Source organism: Apodemus sylvaticus, chromosome 5 (assembly GCF_947179515.1).
Source record: "Apodemus sylvaticus chromosome 5, mApoSyl1.1, whole genome shotgun sequence".
Classification (NCBI taxonomy): Eukaryota; Metazoa; Chordata; class Mammalia; order Rodentia; family Muridae; genus Apodemus; species Apodemus sylvaticus.
This window is the reverse complement of record NC_067476.1, coordinates 9,990,787-10,008,270: the sequence shown is the minus strand read 5'-3', so window position 1 is coordinate 10,008,270 and position 17,484 is coordinate 9,990,787. Positions and strand designations below refer to the sequence as shown.

The window sequence follows — 17,484 nt, the reverse complement described above, 5'->3', positions numbered from 1 at the left end:
GTGCCTCATGTTTAAGCACCCCCACCTCTGCTCCTTTTTATTTTTATTTCTGCTGTTTGTTTGCTTGCTTATGGCAGCCTGAGGTCCATTTTGTTACAGTTCGGGGAGAAAGGGCAGGGCAGGAATACTGTAGAGCTTTGCAGTCACTAGGAGGAGGGACGGGAGGAAGAGGACTGGTCCTGAGTCAGGGACTAAGAAAGCAGGCAGGCCCAGCAACGGAGGTCCAAAAGGGACTAACAGGGGCCTCCGGGGAAAGGCGAGGCAGGCCAGAGGGTCGGGACAAGCGAGGTGAGGGTTTGGGCGGGGCCAGGCCAGGGCCAGGCCAGGGCCATGAAGCGGGGACAGAGGGAGGGAAGAAATAAGGGTGTGTAAGCAACTGCATCACCTTCCACTTCCAGAGGACACTAGCCTCAATCCTCATCTTTAAATTCTCTTCACTCTGCCACAACCCTGGTTTGGCAGGCACCCAACACCCTACCCCACCCCCAGCTACAGCCTCAGCAGAGACCTGACACTGGCAAGATGGTCTGCAGGCCTCAGGAGAGACATCTGTCAGAACCGCTGCCACCCAGGCTCGTCTCAGCTCAGACCCTGCTCCCCGTCACAAGCTCTGTGGCTGGGAACAAGAGGGACGCCTCCTGTGCAGCATCTCTGTCTTCCCACTCATCAAAGGAACTACATAAAAGGAGACATGCAATGCAGGCTCGCTGTGAGCACGCATGTGCCATGAGGGACCCAGGGGAAGCATTCTACCGAGAGGACTAGAGGGCGTGCAGTCCTGCCCAGCACATCTAACCAAGGTCAGACCTGCACTCACCGTTTCCTGTGCCACACCTCGGAGATCAACTTCTGGTAGCTTTTGCACAAGGCTGGCTTCTTGTCTGTGCGCACCAGGCCACCACACTCCAGGAAGAACTGGGTGAGTGGGGGGCTGGGTTGAGGGTGGAGAACCAGGACAGAAAAGAAATGGGAGGAACATGGTGTCAATAAGGAGCTAGAGATGGCCTAAATGGTGGAAGGATCAGCCAGCTCTTAAGGTTAGCCCAACTCCGCCCAAGCCCACACATACAGTCACACTAAATAAACAGAAGACCTTTTCTTAAGGAGCAAAGTAAACAACAGAAGGAGGAACAGCCATGGAGATGGGGCCCCCACCCAGAACTCCCTGCAGATGACTAGAAGCCCACCTACATCAAAATCCCCCAAATTCACCGGGCAGTGGTGGCGCATGTCTTTAATCCCAGCACTTGGGAGGCAGAGGCAGGCAGATTTCTGAGTTCGAGGCCAGCCTGGACTACAGAGTGAGTTCCAGGACAGCCAGGGCTACAGAGAAACCCCAAACAAACAAACAAAAAATCCCCCAAATTCATACGAAAGCCCGAGACACAGGACCCTTAAGTAGGTATCAGATTACTATGGGATGCTGGGACAGGCCAGTCTCACTGGTTTCCTTACAGAGGAATTTTGGACATACAGAGCAACACCAGACATGCGCACAGAGGAAAAGATCTCAAGAACGCATGGCTACCTACAGAGAGAAAGGCCTGGGAAGTTACTGCTACATGTAGAACGGGCTTCCAGAACTGAGAGGCAGGAAGGCCTTGTCAGCTAGAGGAAACAAACACCCCTCCCTCCTGAGTCAGATGGGTGGAGCTTCTGCCAGGTCCTTAGGCTGGGACTCTGAATGAACAGGGTAGAGTTGCTCTGCTCCCTACAGTGCCCACACCGCAGGGCTGTCAGGCAGGAGGGGCCCTCCTTGACATGACTCTCCTTTCTGCATATTCTTAGAAGTTATCACAGTGCAAGACACCTATCATATTCACACACACAAGCAAACACTATCAATCGACCATATTGCCATGAGACGGCCATGGTGAACTTTTGGGGGCTGTGCTTCCAGACGTTTCTAGGTATTCCTATCTGTTCCCTTTCCCTTCTTCCGGCATTGCCTATGTGTTAACATACAGCTCTACATAGGAAAGGGGAGGGCTGCTGGGTTTGCTGTATCACCACTGAGTCAGGTGTGTTTGTGTGTGTGTGTGTGTGTGTGTGTATGCACACAAAACCATGATCACACATACTCTCAATTACAACTGTGAACAGGCCTGCACCCCATCTGGCACACCCTTTCTACCAGCCTGGTTCTGCACCGCTCACTTCAGTAACTGTCAGCCTACATTCCCCCATGTTACTGGGCTACAATGAATTTACCTTCTTGCAGATAGGTCACATGCACACGGTGTTGGGTGTGAAACCAGGGCTTTGCATATGCTATATAAACCCTCCACCAGTGAGCTACACCCTTCCTATCATGCCTTCTCCTCTAAGGGATCACAGGAAACTTAAAGGGACAGCAGTCACCAGGCATGCCTGGTTTTAGGGGTTTTGAGGTGTATCCTATGGGCTATCTATGGCCAATGTGCACCACACAGGCTGGAGGCTACTGCTCTTTCTAGGTTTTGTCAGGGTCAGCCCCTGGCCTTCCCTCAGATGACAACCTACCAATTGGACAAGGCCTGCAGGGCAGCATTCATGTAACAGGAGTTCCCCAGGTTCTTCATGCCTGTGAGGCCTACAAACAACATGGAGGAGAAGGGCTGAGGAGCCTGTCCAGGAAAGGGGCCCTCACAAGTCTCCCCTAAGAGCTCTCTACACCCCAGTGCTACTAGATCACAACAGGAGTATTCCACCCAGAGACCTCCCAGGAAGTCAGCAGAGCTGCTGCTCAGAACACAGAAGCAGGGCTGTGTGCGACAAATAAACAGCCCTTAGCTACTCTGCCCAGCTCAGGCTCCAAACACAGCCGAGGTCACACACACAGGGCCTCTGAGGGAGGAATGACCACGTCTCCAGGGTCAGTACATTCTGTGTATGTGCCGCCCTGCCCACTGTGCCATGGCAGCTGGAGCCAGCAGACGAGCCCAGCCTGACCCACCGCTGCTCTTGGGGCTGCCCATTACCTCGAGGCTTCAGGTCATCCTCCTCAGACTCAGACTCTCCTTCGTCGGCCACAGCAATAGGGACAGCTTTCAGAGGGTGGGAGGGGGGTGGGGAGTCCTGCATTAAAGACCCAGAAAGAGGAAACTGGGGTGAAGAGAGGGACCTGGATGTACTCCTGAGACAGAGTGGAGCCCTTCAGCACCTAGGCTAGCCAGAACGAGCCCAGCGAAGTGAAGAACATCAGCAAGAGGGGAGATGGCCTTGCTCTGGGAACTCCCAGACTTGCCTTTCGTTTGCAAGAACTGCTGCTTCCTTTAGAAGGCTTGTGGGGCAGGAGAGGACACAGAAAACTACACAATCCTAGTTTCCTGAGCAAGCCACTACTAACTACGGCACACATATGTTCATTCTTACCACTTGACACACACAACCAAAATGGACATTATACAATGTTACAGCCTGAAAAGCTTCCAGGCTGGAAAGCCAGCTCAGTGGTTAGGAAACCGTACCAATACTGCGGAGGACTCACGCCAGGAGGCTCACAGCTGCCTACCCCAGCTCTGGGGGATCTGATGACTTTCTCTTGTCTCCTCAGAGTCCTGAATGAGTGTGCACAAACATGTGCATACACAGAAGAAAAAATATAATCTTTTCTCCACTTTTTTTTTTAAAGATTTATTTATTTTCATATGTAAGTACACTGTAGCTGTCTTCAGACACTCCAGAAGAGGGCATCAGATCTCATTACAGATGGTTTTGAGCCACCATGTGGTTGCTGGGATTGAACTCAGGACCTTCAGAAGAGCAGACAGTACTCTTAACCTCTGAGCCATCTCTCCAGCCCCCTTTTCTCCACTTTTTAAAAATTAGAAATAAAAACCTTTACAAATATTTCCCAGTCACACTGTCTACAATAAATGCTGTCACTAAGGAGCTATGCAAAGTTGTCTCAGCGAGGAGACATTAGAGTAACACGCACACCCCCAACCTGCGCATCAATACCTCCTCTACCTACCCACACACCACCTATACACCACTCGTGTCTGTCCACACCCTCACTCACAACAGCCTGGTCCTCCAGGGTTGCTTGTCCAGCCTGACAGATGGGTTTGCTGGCCCATCAAGGGCCGAGCCTATCCTGAGGATGCCCAGCGCTCTGCTGCTGCAGGGACTCCTCTCAGATCCCTCAGGATATACTTTAGATGGGGGACTGCCAGGTACTACCTGTGACCTCCTGAGCCCTCCCCACAGCCATGCACCTCCCCAGTCCTCCCTGCTCCAGCCCGGCTGTACCCACACAGCCCTACATGGGCCCTGACAACAGGGCTCGGCCAACACTAGCTCACAAAAGCTCTTTGCCACACACTTCGTCTGGACTCGCCCTGCCCCTCTGAACACTGGTGCCAACAAGCAGCCTGAGCTCTGTGTCCTATACCTGCTCTGAGAGCCTGGCTGAGGAGCTGGGCAGGTGGACTGCCAGACGCTGCTCCAGAAAGACTTCCCGCTCACAGGCGTAGCACCAGACCCGGAACGTGGTCAAGTTCACAGTCAGGTTATGCTTTTTCACCTGCAGAGTAAGATCCAAAACAAAGTCAAAGACAACTTGGTCAGGCAGTTGTCCTGACCCAACACGCCCCGCCTCCCACCAAGCAGGGCTAGTTCATCCTCCGCCAGGGAGGCCATCCACCAGCCAGGGCTAGTGTGGGGGTTTGTGCCTGCTTTCCTCTTAGCAACTCTGCAGCGACTGTGCTGTGACGATTCTTCCTTCTAGGCCCAGTCACCAAGGCCTAGGGCAGGCAGATGGAGCTAGGAGGCTGCTGTCAAGGGCTATGCCACTACACCCACCTGTGCGTGAATGCTGCTATGATCAGCAAAAGACTCTCCACAGCCAACGTAGGGGCAGGTGACCTGGGAAGAGAGGCAGTGAGAATGGACTGGGACCCACAGAAGAGACAGTGTCAGCACAGTGTACACTAACTCTATCCCAAGGTAGTGTGACTTGACCATATCCAACATATGACTGATGGTATCTTAACTCCCCAGAATAACATGGGCCTATGCAACCAAAGAGGAGGGTGGCCACCAAAAAATGTGGCTCTGAACGGAGTAAAGCAGACACCATGCCCAGATGCTGGGGCCAGAACCTGTCCCTTTACTCCATGGGGAGGAACCAGGCAGGGTCCTGGGCTGTGCACGAGACACTGAATGGGCAGCAGGGGTTCAAAACACAGGGCGGCAGCACTGGAGCCCAACACAGCCCAGTGTCCTAAGACAGGGTCCGCTCACTCTGACCCTGCCTCCGGCCTCACAGTGGTCTCTCCCAGGTCTGCCCTCCTTTCAAAGCCACGCTCTGAGTGTCCATCACAGACCTTTATCCCAGTTTGGAAGAGAGTGGCCACCATACTTCCCCTTCTCCAGAAGGGCCTGGTGTCATGGAGAGACCACCCAGGAGGATAACCTTTGGCTGTGACCATGGTCACAGCAGAGCATTGGTATCAGGCTCGCAGGTCTGTGCTTTGGAGGACCAAGGGTTTCCACAAGGTAGTGGCATGCTTCTGTGAGCCCCTTTGGCTGTCCCACAGTGTCCTGGGACCTGGAGCACTGTGATGCATATCTTGAGTGACAGGCCAGGGTACAACTGAGCCTGTAACTTGTGTGCAAAGACTGACTTGGTGCTGTCACCTCCTAACATCATCTTTCTAGCTCTGCTGCTGGGTCTCTGTCTAATTTAATCTTTAAGACAAGGTATGCCAGGTAACCCAGGGTGGCTGTGTAGACCAGGTGGACTGCGAACCGCAGCAATCCTGCTTCAGCCGCTCATAGACTAGGATTTCAGGTGTGCATCATCACACCCAGCTTCCTGGAGTATTTTTATTTCTGCAGATTGTTTTCCTCTAAGGGTGTGGCCCGCCTTTAATCCTAACAGAGGCAGGTTGATCTCTGTGAGTTCCAAGGCAGCCTGATTTACACAGTGAGTTCCAGGACTCAGGGCTATGTACAGAGATCCTGACTCTGAATTAATAAATAAAAATAAATAAATGTTTTGCCGAGGTGTGGTAGCACATGCCTTTAATTCTAGCACTTGGGAGGCAGAGGCAGGAAGATCTCTGGTTTGATGCCAGCCTGCTCTACAAAATAAGTTCCAGGACAATCAGGGATACACAGAGAAACCCTGTCTATAATACCGCCTTTAATCCCAGCACTTAGGAGGCAGAGGCAGGCAGATTTCTGAGTTCTAGGCCAGCCTGGTCTACAGAGTGAGTTCCAGAACAGCCAGGGCTATACAGAGAAACCCTGTCTCAAAATAAAATAAAACAAACAAACAAACAAACAAATGTGTGTGTATATATATATATATACACACATACACACACAAATATGTATATATATATATATATATATATATATGTATATATATATATATACATACATACCTAAAATTTGGCTTATTTATTTATTTATAAATTGTTTTGTTTAAAAAAAAAAAAACAAAAAAACCAGGGCCTCTCTTCAGCCCTGGCCTTCCTAGAGCTCACTATATAGACCAAGCTGGTCTTCAACTCACAGAAAAACTCCTGCCTCTCCTCCTGAGTGGTAGGATCAAAGGTATATACCACTACACACGGACTTTTAAAAAGAAATTCTGAATAACATTTTGAGCACGATTATAAAATATATTACATATTTATAGAAAAATGTAATACTACTTATAATACAGAGAAAAGTAAAAATGACTTGTAATTCTATGCTCCAGAGGAAGCAGCACATCTTGATTCACCAACCTTGACTCTTTTTTCTTTTTCTCTCTTCCTTTCTTTTTTAGATAGACTCCATGTAGCCCTGGCTATCCTAGAGCTTGCTATGTAGACCAGGCTTGTCTCAAATGTAAAGCCCCATAGCAGCACAGCTGCACCCTTCACGCAGCCGATCAGCAAGGCTGCACTAAGGGATTCCCTGGGTGCTGCGAGGGTCTGTGTGAGCCTAGCCCAAGCACCTGTCTGCTCATTCTACCCTGTTCCCACTGGAGTTCTGCAGACAGTGTGACTACCCCCAGTTTACACATAGGGAAGTGAGGCCAGGCCCCAGCCAAGACTCCACACGGGGTGTAGTGGGCAGACACAAGCGGAGTTCATGAAGACAGGATCAGCAGGCTCAGAGTTGTCTCCAGTTTGATATTGTCTTTTGTCTCTCTTCATGACTGCCAGAGTATCCATTCTAGGGACGAGCTCTGGAGCCTGAACTTGAGTAGTAGCCACTGGGGTTAGCCGTCCCCAGGCTAGAGTCAGATTAGGCCCGCCCTGCAATGTGAGGGCCCTTACCTGGAGGCAAGCCCATAGGTTAGGCCCAGCAACACCACATGACTGGCAGGTTCCCTGTGGGAGAGTGGTAGGAGAGAAAGGTGTAAGTGGCCAAGGGAGGGAAGCACAGGGCATCCTCTCCTGTCAGCTGCAACTCACTAACCCCAAGGGCCTGGCTTCAGGGGCCTTCACCAGTATACTTCTACTTCATGAAAATGGGCACTTTCATCTGAGTGGGGCTTTCAATTAACATGTCTGTAATGGTATTTGAAATCACCCCAGCTACCCCTTAAATAGACTAGCAAGCAGACCACTCACACTGATCCCCTGACCCCCCCAAGTGCCAGAGGTCCTCTCCTTTTGTGACTTAGCTCTGAGTACAGGGGCTGCCACCCTGTCTGAAAGGCAGCCTCCCAGTTCCCATCAGTGACACCCTGGACAAGTCCAGCTGCACAGCCCTGGGTGGCTGCACTTGGCTCACCATCAGTCCTACTCTCGTCCTTGTCCCAGTGAGGCTTTTTAAACACCGCTGCCCTTATTCTGGAAGTCTCTGGATATTCAGAGAGATGCTGAAGACAGACCCAGCTGATCCTCACACTCAAATCCCCTTAACTCCTGTTCCTTTGAAGAAAAACCTTTTGGTTTGCTCACTTGGTTTGTTTTATTTTAAGACAGGGTCTCACTATGTAGCTGGAGCTGGTCTGGTACTCCTCGAGATCCACCTGCCTGCTTACCAAATGCTGATACCCCAGGCCTCTGCTTGCCCTCCAGCACAGAGTCATGCCCTCAGTCAATGGGCTTTTTACAGAATTTCACTTCAACAAGCAGGAGGCAACTGAGGTTATGTGTGACTTAGGGAGGAAGCTGGTCTTCCCCTGCAGATGCCCCAAACAAAGTAAGGTCTACGTCTGTAAGAACTCAGGGAAGGCTAGGGTGTGGCTGGGCAGTACTGCACTTGCCCAGAGTGCCAGAAGAAAAACAAGAACCACCTCTGCACGCTCACCCCTGCCTTATGAAGGCTGTGTACCTAGCCACTGGAAATGGATGGAGCCATTAGTGGCCCTCAGGGGTTCATCTAAACTGATTAATGGTAGCAGGATCCAACCCTGGAAGAAAGCTCTGAAGCAGATGCCAGCAGGGCCATTACTTACAGAAGGCTCTGCCGAGCTGGGGGCAGGGCCATACCACCCTGCCTCACAAAGGTCCCACCAAGCACATGACAGCCCTAGGCTGGGCCCTAGTTCCTGAGGACTGTTCCTCTACCTTAGATTTAAGCAGCAAATCCTCTTTGGTCACCTCCCCTATGCAGTCCAGGTGAGGGCAGAGGTCTCTGGCATCCCCCATTCTGGCCAGCCTCCCCTGTAAGGAGACACAACAATCCCAAGTTAACAGCAGCATGTTGATGAGACCACAGTGGATGAGAGGTTCCTGGTATGGCTGGTTACCAGCTGGTCAGGTGCTTGCCTCCCTGGGCCTCCCAAGCTCGTCTGAGAAGAGAGCAACTGTCCTGTTGGCTTGGTAGGAGGGGCCACAGAGGTACAGGGTGTCAGAGTGGACTCAGCTCGGCAGACATCATACTGGACAATGCTAGGTGTGAGGCTTAGGCTCACTGGTGGGGAGGCACTGGAGTCCTGCCCATCCCTCGGGAACTCCAAACCACCTTCTCCAGACCTGGGGGGTTGGGGCGGGGTAACAAGTGTTTTAGAAAGAGGTCAACTCCCCCAAGTGGACAGGCAGAGGCCTGGCTGGCTTTCCACGCTGCCTTCTCTGATCAGGCAGGGCCTCCTCCTAGGGAGCCCAAGGGCCCTGAAGCCCACAGGTTCAGGGGAGAAGTTTAACAATAGGTCCCATACCAAAAGCAGCACAAAGTGCACAGCCTTCGGGAACCTCTGAACGTCTGAAGTGGCTGAGCCTGACAGACTACTCGGCCAGATGCAGGGTGGAAAAGGTCACCAGCAGTGGAACTAGGTGACATGTCACGGGCTAGAAAAACTTTGCTGCTCCAGTTTAAGTGACACAGTCCTAAGAAAAGCAAACTGGGATATTCTAAAAGTACTAGTGCAGAGTAGCTAAGTCCCTCCACATATGACAGACACTCCTCCGGATGTTCTTCTGTTTCTTCTTTTTTCTAAATTATTTACATCGCAAACACTGCCTGCCCTCTGAGTCCCCCCTCCTCTGTTTCTTTCTTTAAACCAGAAAAGAAAGGGAAAAAAAGAAATAAAAAGGAAAATGTGTCTGGAAAAACCAATGTTTCCTGAAGGAGGGGCCACACTGTGACCGTCAGGCTATAATCTGGTCACTTGGCAGGTACACTATGCTGGTCAGGCTGGAAAGGGAACATTCTGGCATGTGTGTGCACAATTCTTGGAATCTGATTATTTTAAAAGGAGATACCAGGTCTGTAGTGGTGCGTGTCTGTAATCCCAGTACTTGGGAAGCAGGATAATCGGAAGTTAAAGGGGCTGGAGATAGGACTCAGCAGTTGGGAACACTGGCTGCTGGCTGTGAGAGTAGTACATGCCTTAATCCCAGCAATCTGGAGGAAGGCAGCGGATCTCTTAGTTCCGGGCCAGCCTGGTCTACAGTGAGTTCCAGGACAGCCAGGGATACACAGAGAAACCCTATCCTGAAAAACAAAACAAAACAAAACAAATAAAATAAAAACAAAGCCGGGCTTAGAGGCAGAGGCTAGCCTGGTCTACAGAGTGAGTTCTCGACCGCAAAAGAAAGAAAGAAAAAGAAAAAAGGAAGGAAGGAAGGAAGGAAGGAAGGAAGGAAGGAAGGGAGGGAGGGAGGGAGGGAGGGAGGGAGGGAGGGAGGGAGAGAGGGAGGGAGGGAGGGAGGGAGGGGAGGCGGGGAGAGAAACGAAACTAAGTAACAACAATAAAGCCCACGAAGGCCTGCTCTGGCACTCTGGTGCTTCAACAGAATCAGCCTGGGAGGCTGACAGCTAATTCTGGCTCAAACTGCTGCCAAGAAAAGTCCAAATCAACCAAAGATGAAAGTGGTTCCAAGAGTGCCCTCGCAGCCAGCCAGGGCTGCAGCCCCGGATGCGACAGGTGGAGGAAGCATGTCCCCTCTCCACCCGCAGCCTCACCAAACACCATGCTCATCTAGTCCTCATCTAGCACCTTGGCTGCTGTGATGGCGCCAGCAGCACAGAGCAAGAGACGGTTCCTTCTGTCTCAAGCCTCGCCAAGCAGGTCACAGGCTTCAGGCCTCACTCCCTTGTTCCCCTGTACTATGCAGGTCCCCAGGGTGGGGACTGCAGAGCCATCATGCTGGCCCTTGCTCTCTAACTCACAGAAAAAGCAAAAGCAAAGTTTCTCATGCACACCACACCCCATCTTCTATCCTGTAGTTCTGGGATCCCGCGGCTTCACCCTCTTCTATCTCAAACGGCAAATGCCCAGCACAAGAGCCACATGTCATCAGCAAAAGCAACAGGTAAGCAGAATCTGTGGCCTTCTGGAAAGTCCGCTCCCCTCCCACCTCCCCTCCCACTCCCTCACCCCTCCCATCAGCACTTGAGGGGTGCATCTTAGAGGAGGGGTGGGGCCTACCTGACTCAGCAGCTTACACTGGAGGCTGATGTGTACATTCTCTGTGGACAGTGGCCGGCTGCTGAGGGGCTCTGCAGTAAAACCTCGAGCAAAACACCTGGGGGGACCAAAACATTTCGTACAGAATCTACTTTAAAAATTGCTCCGAAGGAGACATCCCCATGCCTCCTAGGGAAAGCCTTGCATTTGGGCTGTCTGGAGTTCCACGGGCTTTGCATTGCTCATGGACAGTGACACACTGCTTGGCAGACAGGTACTGAACTGGCAGACGGCCTCTCTGGACAAGAACACCTGTCTTGTCTGCTCTTGCCACCGCGTCCCTCAGATCACCTTTTAAGCCTTTCCAAAACCCTGAGCTGCTGGGAGCACCAAGTCTTCAGCCACCAGGGCTAAAACACTACCAGCTACTGCCCTGCTTCCTAGGGGGCCACAGTCTCCTGGGCGTGGGCAGTTCGAAGAGGGAGGGGCAGTTAGAAGGTAACTTTTAAAATGACCACATGACAACAACAGGGTTCAAAGTTCTAAATTCCAAACCTAACTTGAAGCCAGGTTTTGTTCCTCAGTCTGGAGGCCAAGTGCCTGCTGGCATCGGCCCAGGGCTATTTTGGGCAGGGGTGGGGTTTAGAGTCACAGTGCCACCATCCCAGAGGGATGAGATGAAGTTTGGGGAGCCTGCTTATGATTCTGCTGATCAGAACCGAAGGATAACGACAGGGTTTTTTTCATACAAAGTCTCACTATGTAGCCTAGGCTGGCCTAGAATTCACTGTACAGTCCAGGCTGGTTTCAAACTCACCTCCTGCCCCAGGCCCCATAAGAGAAAAAAAGCCCAGTGGCTAAGAAGGATCAGAAGGGAAGAGACAGGAGGGGTTTCATTGAGTTTGTCCACAGCCAAGCACTGGCTGCTTGGATGGTTGTCCATCAGCTTCAACATAGAACCTGACTCTAAATCATCTGGCAAACTCTCCAACCGAGCAGACATGAGTGGTCTGGCCTTTCCTCGCCTCATTGGAGTTGCTTAGTTCATGGACCTACAAGGCAGCCCCACAGCATCAGTTGCTGGCACCGTTGTAGGTCGCTATGGCATTTGGTTCTGGAGCACGGGCATGCCATCCACAGCTGCACATGAGGAAGTTTAAATGAGAGAGTAACCTGATGGCACACACCTATCTCCTCAGCACTCAGGCTACTGAGGCATTAAAAATGCCAAGCAACAGGGCAAGGGTTATGGCTCAGCTGGCACAGGATACACATGCTTGCCTGGCATACATGAAAGCCTGGGTGTGAGTCCTAACACTGTATAAAACTGGGCATAGTGGCCTTTAATCCCAGCATTTGGGATGCAGAGGCAGGTGAATTCTTTGTGAATTCAATACCAGCCTGGTCTACATTACACAGTGAAATCCTGCCTCAAAAATATATAGAGAGCTGGGCAGTGGTGGTGCATGCTTTTAATCCCAGCACTTGAGAGGCAGAGGCAGGCGGATTTCTGAGTTTGAGGCTAGCCTGGTCTACAGAGTGAGTTCCAGGACAGCAAGGGCTATACACACACGCATACACACACACACACACACACACACACACACACACGCACGCACGCACGCACTCATGCACGCACGCACGCACGTGTGCACATACACACACACAAAAAAAAAAGCCAGATGTAGCAGCATATGTCTTTAATCCTTGAGGATTGGGAAGAGGGCAGAGGCAGGTAAAACTCTAAGTTTGAGACTGGGTTGGTCTACAGAAATGGATTCTAGTTAGTCAGGAGATATATATACATACATATATATATATATATATATAAAACCCTTTCTCCAAAGAAAAAAACTAATAAAAATAAATCTTAAGCGGGGCGGAGGTGGTGCACGCCTGTAATCCCAGCACTCTGGGAGGCAGAGGCAGGCAGATTTCTGAGTTTGAGGCCAGCCTGGTCCACAGAGTAAGTTCCAGGACAGCCAGGGCTATACAGAGAAACCCTGTCTCGAAAAAAAAAAAATCCAAATCAATCAATCAATCTATCTTTTTAAAAAAAATAGCCTGGTGGTGGCGGCAGTGGCACAAGCTTTGAATGCCAGCACTCGGGAGGCGAAGGCAGCGGAGGAGGCAGCTCTGAGTTCCAGGCCAGCCTAGTGCATAGCAGAGCTCCAGGACAGCCAGGGTACTACGTATGTGCTTGTGTGTGTGGAAGCCAGAGGTCGACCTTGGACGCCACTTCTCGGGAGCTGTCCACCTTGTTTCTTGAGACAGTTTCTCTCACAGAGCCTGAGGCTCACTAATTAAGCTGGCTGGTCAGGAATCTCCCAATCTCCAGCGCCAGGATTCTAGACAGATACCACATACCCATATTTCCCCAGGAGTTCTGATGTCTGAGATGGGGTCCTCATGCTTGCTGTGCAAGCAGTGCCCCGACTGAGCTGCTCCCCAGCACTGTAACAACCGAACTGTTCCACAGTACCCTTCGTCCTAAGCACCAGCAGCCTAGAATCCGTGGGCATTTGGAGGTAAGGACTTGGGAAAGATAATGAAATAAAAATCAGGTCTCTGTGGAGGGCCAAGCGGGACATAAATCTCTGAGCCTTAAGCACAAAGAAGCAATGGAGCTGTCACTCAGCAAGACCACGTGAGCACAAGGGTAAAGATGGTGTCTGAAGCCACCTTCACCTCCAGCTCTGAGCTCCAGAACTTTCGAGCCTTACTTTCGGTTGTTCCAGCAGGCCCACCTGTTGCACTGTCATAGCCGCCTTGGAGAATGGTTACCGCAAAGGTTCTGCAGGAGAAAACCCACACTCTGGCTGTGTCTGATGACATCCTCTCTCTGGTGATTTGATTGCTTGAGACACTTGGGTATAGAGGGGCCAGAATGTCTGGGCTTACTTTTCCATGAGTCAGCAACAGTGACATTAGGAATTAGGAAATGCAGATATGGAAAATGAGGAAGAAAAGGCCAATAATCAGAGAAGGCAGGCTCATCTCCATTAAAGTACAGGGTACTGGGTACAGGCCTCTTCAAGAGCAGCACGGCCCAGTGTGTAGCTGCTCCCACGGACCACTAGACCACACCCCCATGTCTAGGACAGGCAAAGAGCCCACCTCTCCTACCCTGAGACCTGAGTTAAGATGCAGCACCTGCAAGGACAGCTAGCAGGCAACTGGAGAACCCCACCCTCTGGGCCGGCTGGGGGCGGGCCTTGGAGGGGCACCGTCGGCTGCACACTCACTGTAAGGCCTGGCAGCCCCAGGTGCCCATTACTCATCACTTTCCCAGAGCTTCTGGTAATATTCCTCCGCCTCCCAGGGAGTTGCTGGTCCCTTGGGATCTGAAAGCAGCCCCGCGGAGCCTCCGCCCACACAGGTTCCCCCAGCCACCACTCACAGATTCTCACAAGAGCCAACCACAGTCCCTTACCAGAATGCCGTCCACCTCCCTGTCCCAGTCTTACTTCCCTTTGACTCTAAAGCCATGTAGCATCGCCAACCCTTCTCACACGTCTAGGTCTTCCTGCCTACCAGGGACCCTACTTAGTAGCTATGCTGACAGCTCCAAGTCTTGAGTTCTCCCAGGGGTGACCTCGAAGGCAACCCATCCATCACCAAAGGTAGGGAAAGGGGCTGAGTCACAGAGCCTGGACCTCAGAGCCACGACCAAACCCAGGGGATTTGCCCTGTTACCAGTGCTCTAAATGAACTATGGCTCCAAAATCCCAAATGGGCCAGCCAGTGGACACAGGGCCAATCTTCATCTCCTAGCTCCGCCAAGGCCCTGATTTTGCTTTTTAAGGAAAAACAAAATCGTGCTAGCCTGGGAAAAGCCCCAAACCTATAACGCACTTTCCTTAACATTGACTCCGAAAAGCCCCCAGCAGACGGTGGCCCAGGCCCCTGGTCTGAACTTCCTAAAACTGTGCAGAGCAGTGAACTGCTCTGTTGAGGATGCCTCAGGAGAGGCTTGGAAGATAAAGCCTCCCTTGGAGCTAGGAGGTAGCCCTGGCTAGCCTGTACTTACTATGTAGACCAAGATGTCCTTAAACTCAGATCTGCCTGCGTGCCTTTGCCCAGACTTCCAAGTACTGGGATTAAAAACATGTACCACCACATTTGCTTGTTTGTTTGTTTAAATGACTTCTTGATGTTGAGACAGTGATATGTAGCCCAGGCTGATCTAAAATTCTCTACATAGCTGATTATGGACCTGAATTTCTAACCCCTCCCCAAGGGTTTAGATTATAGGATGAAACAGGATGCCCAATTTATGCCAGGCTAGAGATTGATCCCAGGGTGCATCACACAGGCTAGGCAAGAACTCTACTAATGGAGCCATATCCCCAGTCCTTTAAACAAGGACTTTCTTTCTCCTTTTTTTCTTATTTATTTATTTGGTTTTTGGAGACAGGGTCTCTCTAGGTAGCCTTAGCTGCCCCAGAACTCACAAAGATCTGCCTGCCTCTGCCTCCTGAGTGCTGGAATTAAAGGCACGTGCCACCATTGCCCAGCTCAAACAAGCCCTTTTGGACTCTTACCATGACGACGCCATCCAGATGTGCCTGCTCCTTGAGCGTCCATCCATCCAGCTCCCCAGAAAGCCAGCACCCATCCCACCTCCCATGCCAGACTAAAATCAGAGACTTGTCTTTGAACTAGAAAAGGAAAACCCCTCACTTTTTTGGAGGCTCCCTTCCAGAGCACTCTTGCTCCCAAGAACACTACTCGGAACGGCTGCAGTCTCTGTACCCAGCGCCTAGGTCAAATTTCCAGCTGCCACACTCTAAGTGGTACTTGTGTCAAACGAGGATCACCTTCATCTGCCACAGCCTAGGGAGTTGGTATCACCTGGCATTCTGGCTGGGAGAGGGATAACTTGTTTGTATCAGATGTCCCTCTCTGTATCTTCAAATGAGGATTGTTTCAAAATGCTCTTGACCTTCTGACTCTTTCTTTGGGGGCACCAGAGTGGCCCAGTACTCTAGAGGTTAAGAGGAAAGGCTCTGCGAGGCAGGGAAATTGAGAACCACTTCCGAGCCTGTGAGAATTGTGCATCGGAGGGCCTGGGTTCACCCAGCAGTTCCCAAGGAGCCTCTTGTTTTTCAGCCAACAGAGACACGGTGTCAAGTGACTTGTCATCTACATCTGAAGATGGTGGAACCAATCTCCAGTGGGGTCAAGACTTTGATACTTAATGCCTCTTTGATCAAAGCCAAAAGGCTGTTTCAAGACATCCCAAGTTTTCTCTTTGTCCCAGTCTAAGGAGAATATGACAACGTCAGAAAAATACAAATGTTCTGGAAAAAAGCCAAGACATGGCAGGCATGCCCTCCCTGCTTTAGAATAGTCTTCTAGAAAAAGTCTCCCCCACCCCTCCCCCAGCCCCTAAGCTGAAACACCAGCTGCAGCTGCAGCTGCAGCAGCAGGGAAGACCCACAGAGGCCCGCTGTCCCTGAAGCAAACCCTGCAGCTGTGAAAGTCACATCCTAGCTGCGTAACTTGAAGTACAGGTTACTTCTCTTACGCCTCGGTGGCCTCGTTTTTTTGTTTTGTGTGTGTATTTGTTCTTTTTCTGAAAGACAAACCCAACTGTATCTACTTCGTGGGATTAGATGGGGGTCGGGGGGAAGGCTTCTAGAAGAGACTGCTTACCCCAGTGCCTGCCACAGAGTTAAGTATCGAGTAAGAAGCACTTTGCTCTAGAGGAAACTAGTAATTAAGGAGTCCCTAAAAGTCCCATGTGAGCCATTACACATGCATTTATCCGTCTTATAAGTGTTTATAGACACCTTTAAAAACTAACTACCCTCGCAACATCTCGGGGGTGTAAGGTGCATATGGCAGAGCGACAGTCCTCCAGGCCAAAGGAGTCCTCCCAAGCTCTCGAAGAGCAATCCCCAGCCTCTGCACGTCAGTGGTACCCCTCCTAGGGACGAATGGCTGCAGGCTAACCTGGTATGGACAGTCGGCACCGGTACTGATATTCACCCCCGGCAAGTTGGTCAGCTTTGGTGAGTGAGGGCTCCGTCTGAGCCCCGGAGCCAGAGTGGCCTCGCGCTGGCCTTCCAAGCGACGTGCGGCCTGCTCAAAAGCCAGGGCCGTGGGGGTTCGGGGCAGGCATGAGAGTCGGTGATGGGAGGGTAGGCAGCGGGGACCTCTCACCAGGTCCCGGTCGCCCTGCAAAGCAAGGCCTCCCCTGCTCGCAGCGGCGGCACGAAGATCCCTGCTCTAGCGGCCCAACCCCCAGGCAGCAGGGAGCAGCCGTCAGGAACTCACCTGCCATCGCAACCGCGCCGCCTGTCAGTCAAGCGTGCCCACCGCGGCGCCGCGCAGAGTCTTGTGGCTCTGCCTGCTACGCCCCGCCTCCTCACCATCAGATGTCCAATCGGGAGAGCCTATGCCGGGGCAGGGGCGGTGTCACAGGTCGCAGCCTACTAGAGGGCGGTACCGGGCATGCCGGAGGCGTGGCCGTCCTAGTGGTGAGTGCCCAAGCATGCCGGGAGTAGGGGGAGTGGCAGTGTTGCTGGATCGTCGCAGAGTGATTCGAGGGCTGTTCTGCAGGCGGTGAGCGAGCCGAGTGTGATCACTCGCTTGGGCGGGGCCGAGGGTGTGGCCACGCGGGCGGTACCTGCTCTTGCCTTTCGGAGTTCGGAGCAGGTGCCTGCCCTGCTGAGGCGGGGCCTTACAGGTTTGGG

General features: G+C 51.8%; 1 protein-coding gene and 1 long non-coding RNA gene across 7 annotated transcripts in view; one reads left to right on the top strand and one right to left on the bottom strand.

Annotated features, from left to right (window-relative positions):
- The window catches only part of Usp20 (ubiquitin specific peptidase 20), a 32,669-nt gene extending 15,516 nt beyond the window's left edge, over positions 1–17,153 (bottom strand). Inside the window, exons 1-10 of one of the 6 annotated variants that reach the window (XM_052182104.1) lie at positions 17,066–17,153; positions 10,805–10,901; positions 9,763–9,867; positions 8,502–8,597; positions 7,260–7,313; positions 4,786–4,848; positions 4,376–4,507; positions 2,961–3,057; positions 2,503–2,572; positions 818–931 (exon numbers count right to left, since the gene is read on the bottom strand). In XM_052182104.1, coding sequence (XP_052038064.1) covers positions 818–931; positions 2,503–2,572; positions 2,961–3,057; positions 4,376–4,507; positions 4,786–4,848; positions 7,260–7,313; positions 8,502–8,582 — 611 coding nt within the window. In that variant the 5' untranslated portion in view covers positions 8,583–8,597; positions 9,763–9,867; positions 10,805–10,901; positions 17,066–17,153. Of the gene's footprint in view, positions 1–817; positions 932–2,502; positions 2,573–2,960; positions 3,058–4,375; positions 4,508–4,785; positions 4,849–7,259; positions 7,314–8,501; positions 8,598–8,683; positions 8,910–9,762; positions 9,868–10,804; positions 10,902–16,741; positions 17,037–17,065 lie in introns of those variants that run through there. The other 5 variants (XM_052182105.1, XM_052182106.1, XM_052182107.1 and 2 more) reach the window with 5 other exon arrangements.
- LOC127685203 (uncharacterized) lies at positions 834–16,266 on the top strand. The gene is made up of 3 exons (XR_007977806.1): positions 834–919; positions 10,603–10,688; positions 15,896–16,266. It is a non-coding gene; the product is annotated as an uncharacterized LOC127685203 (long non-coding RNA).
- Positions 17,154–17,484: the final 331 nt, after the last annotated feature.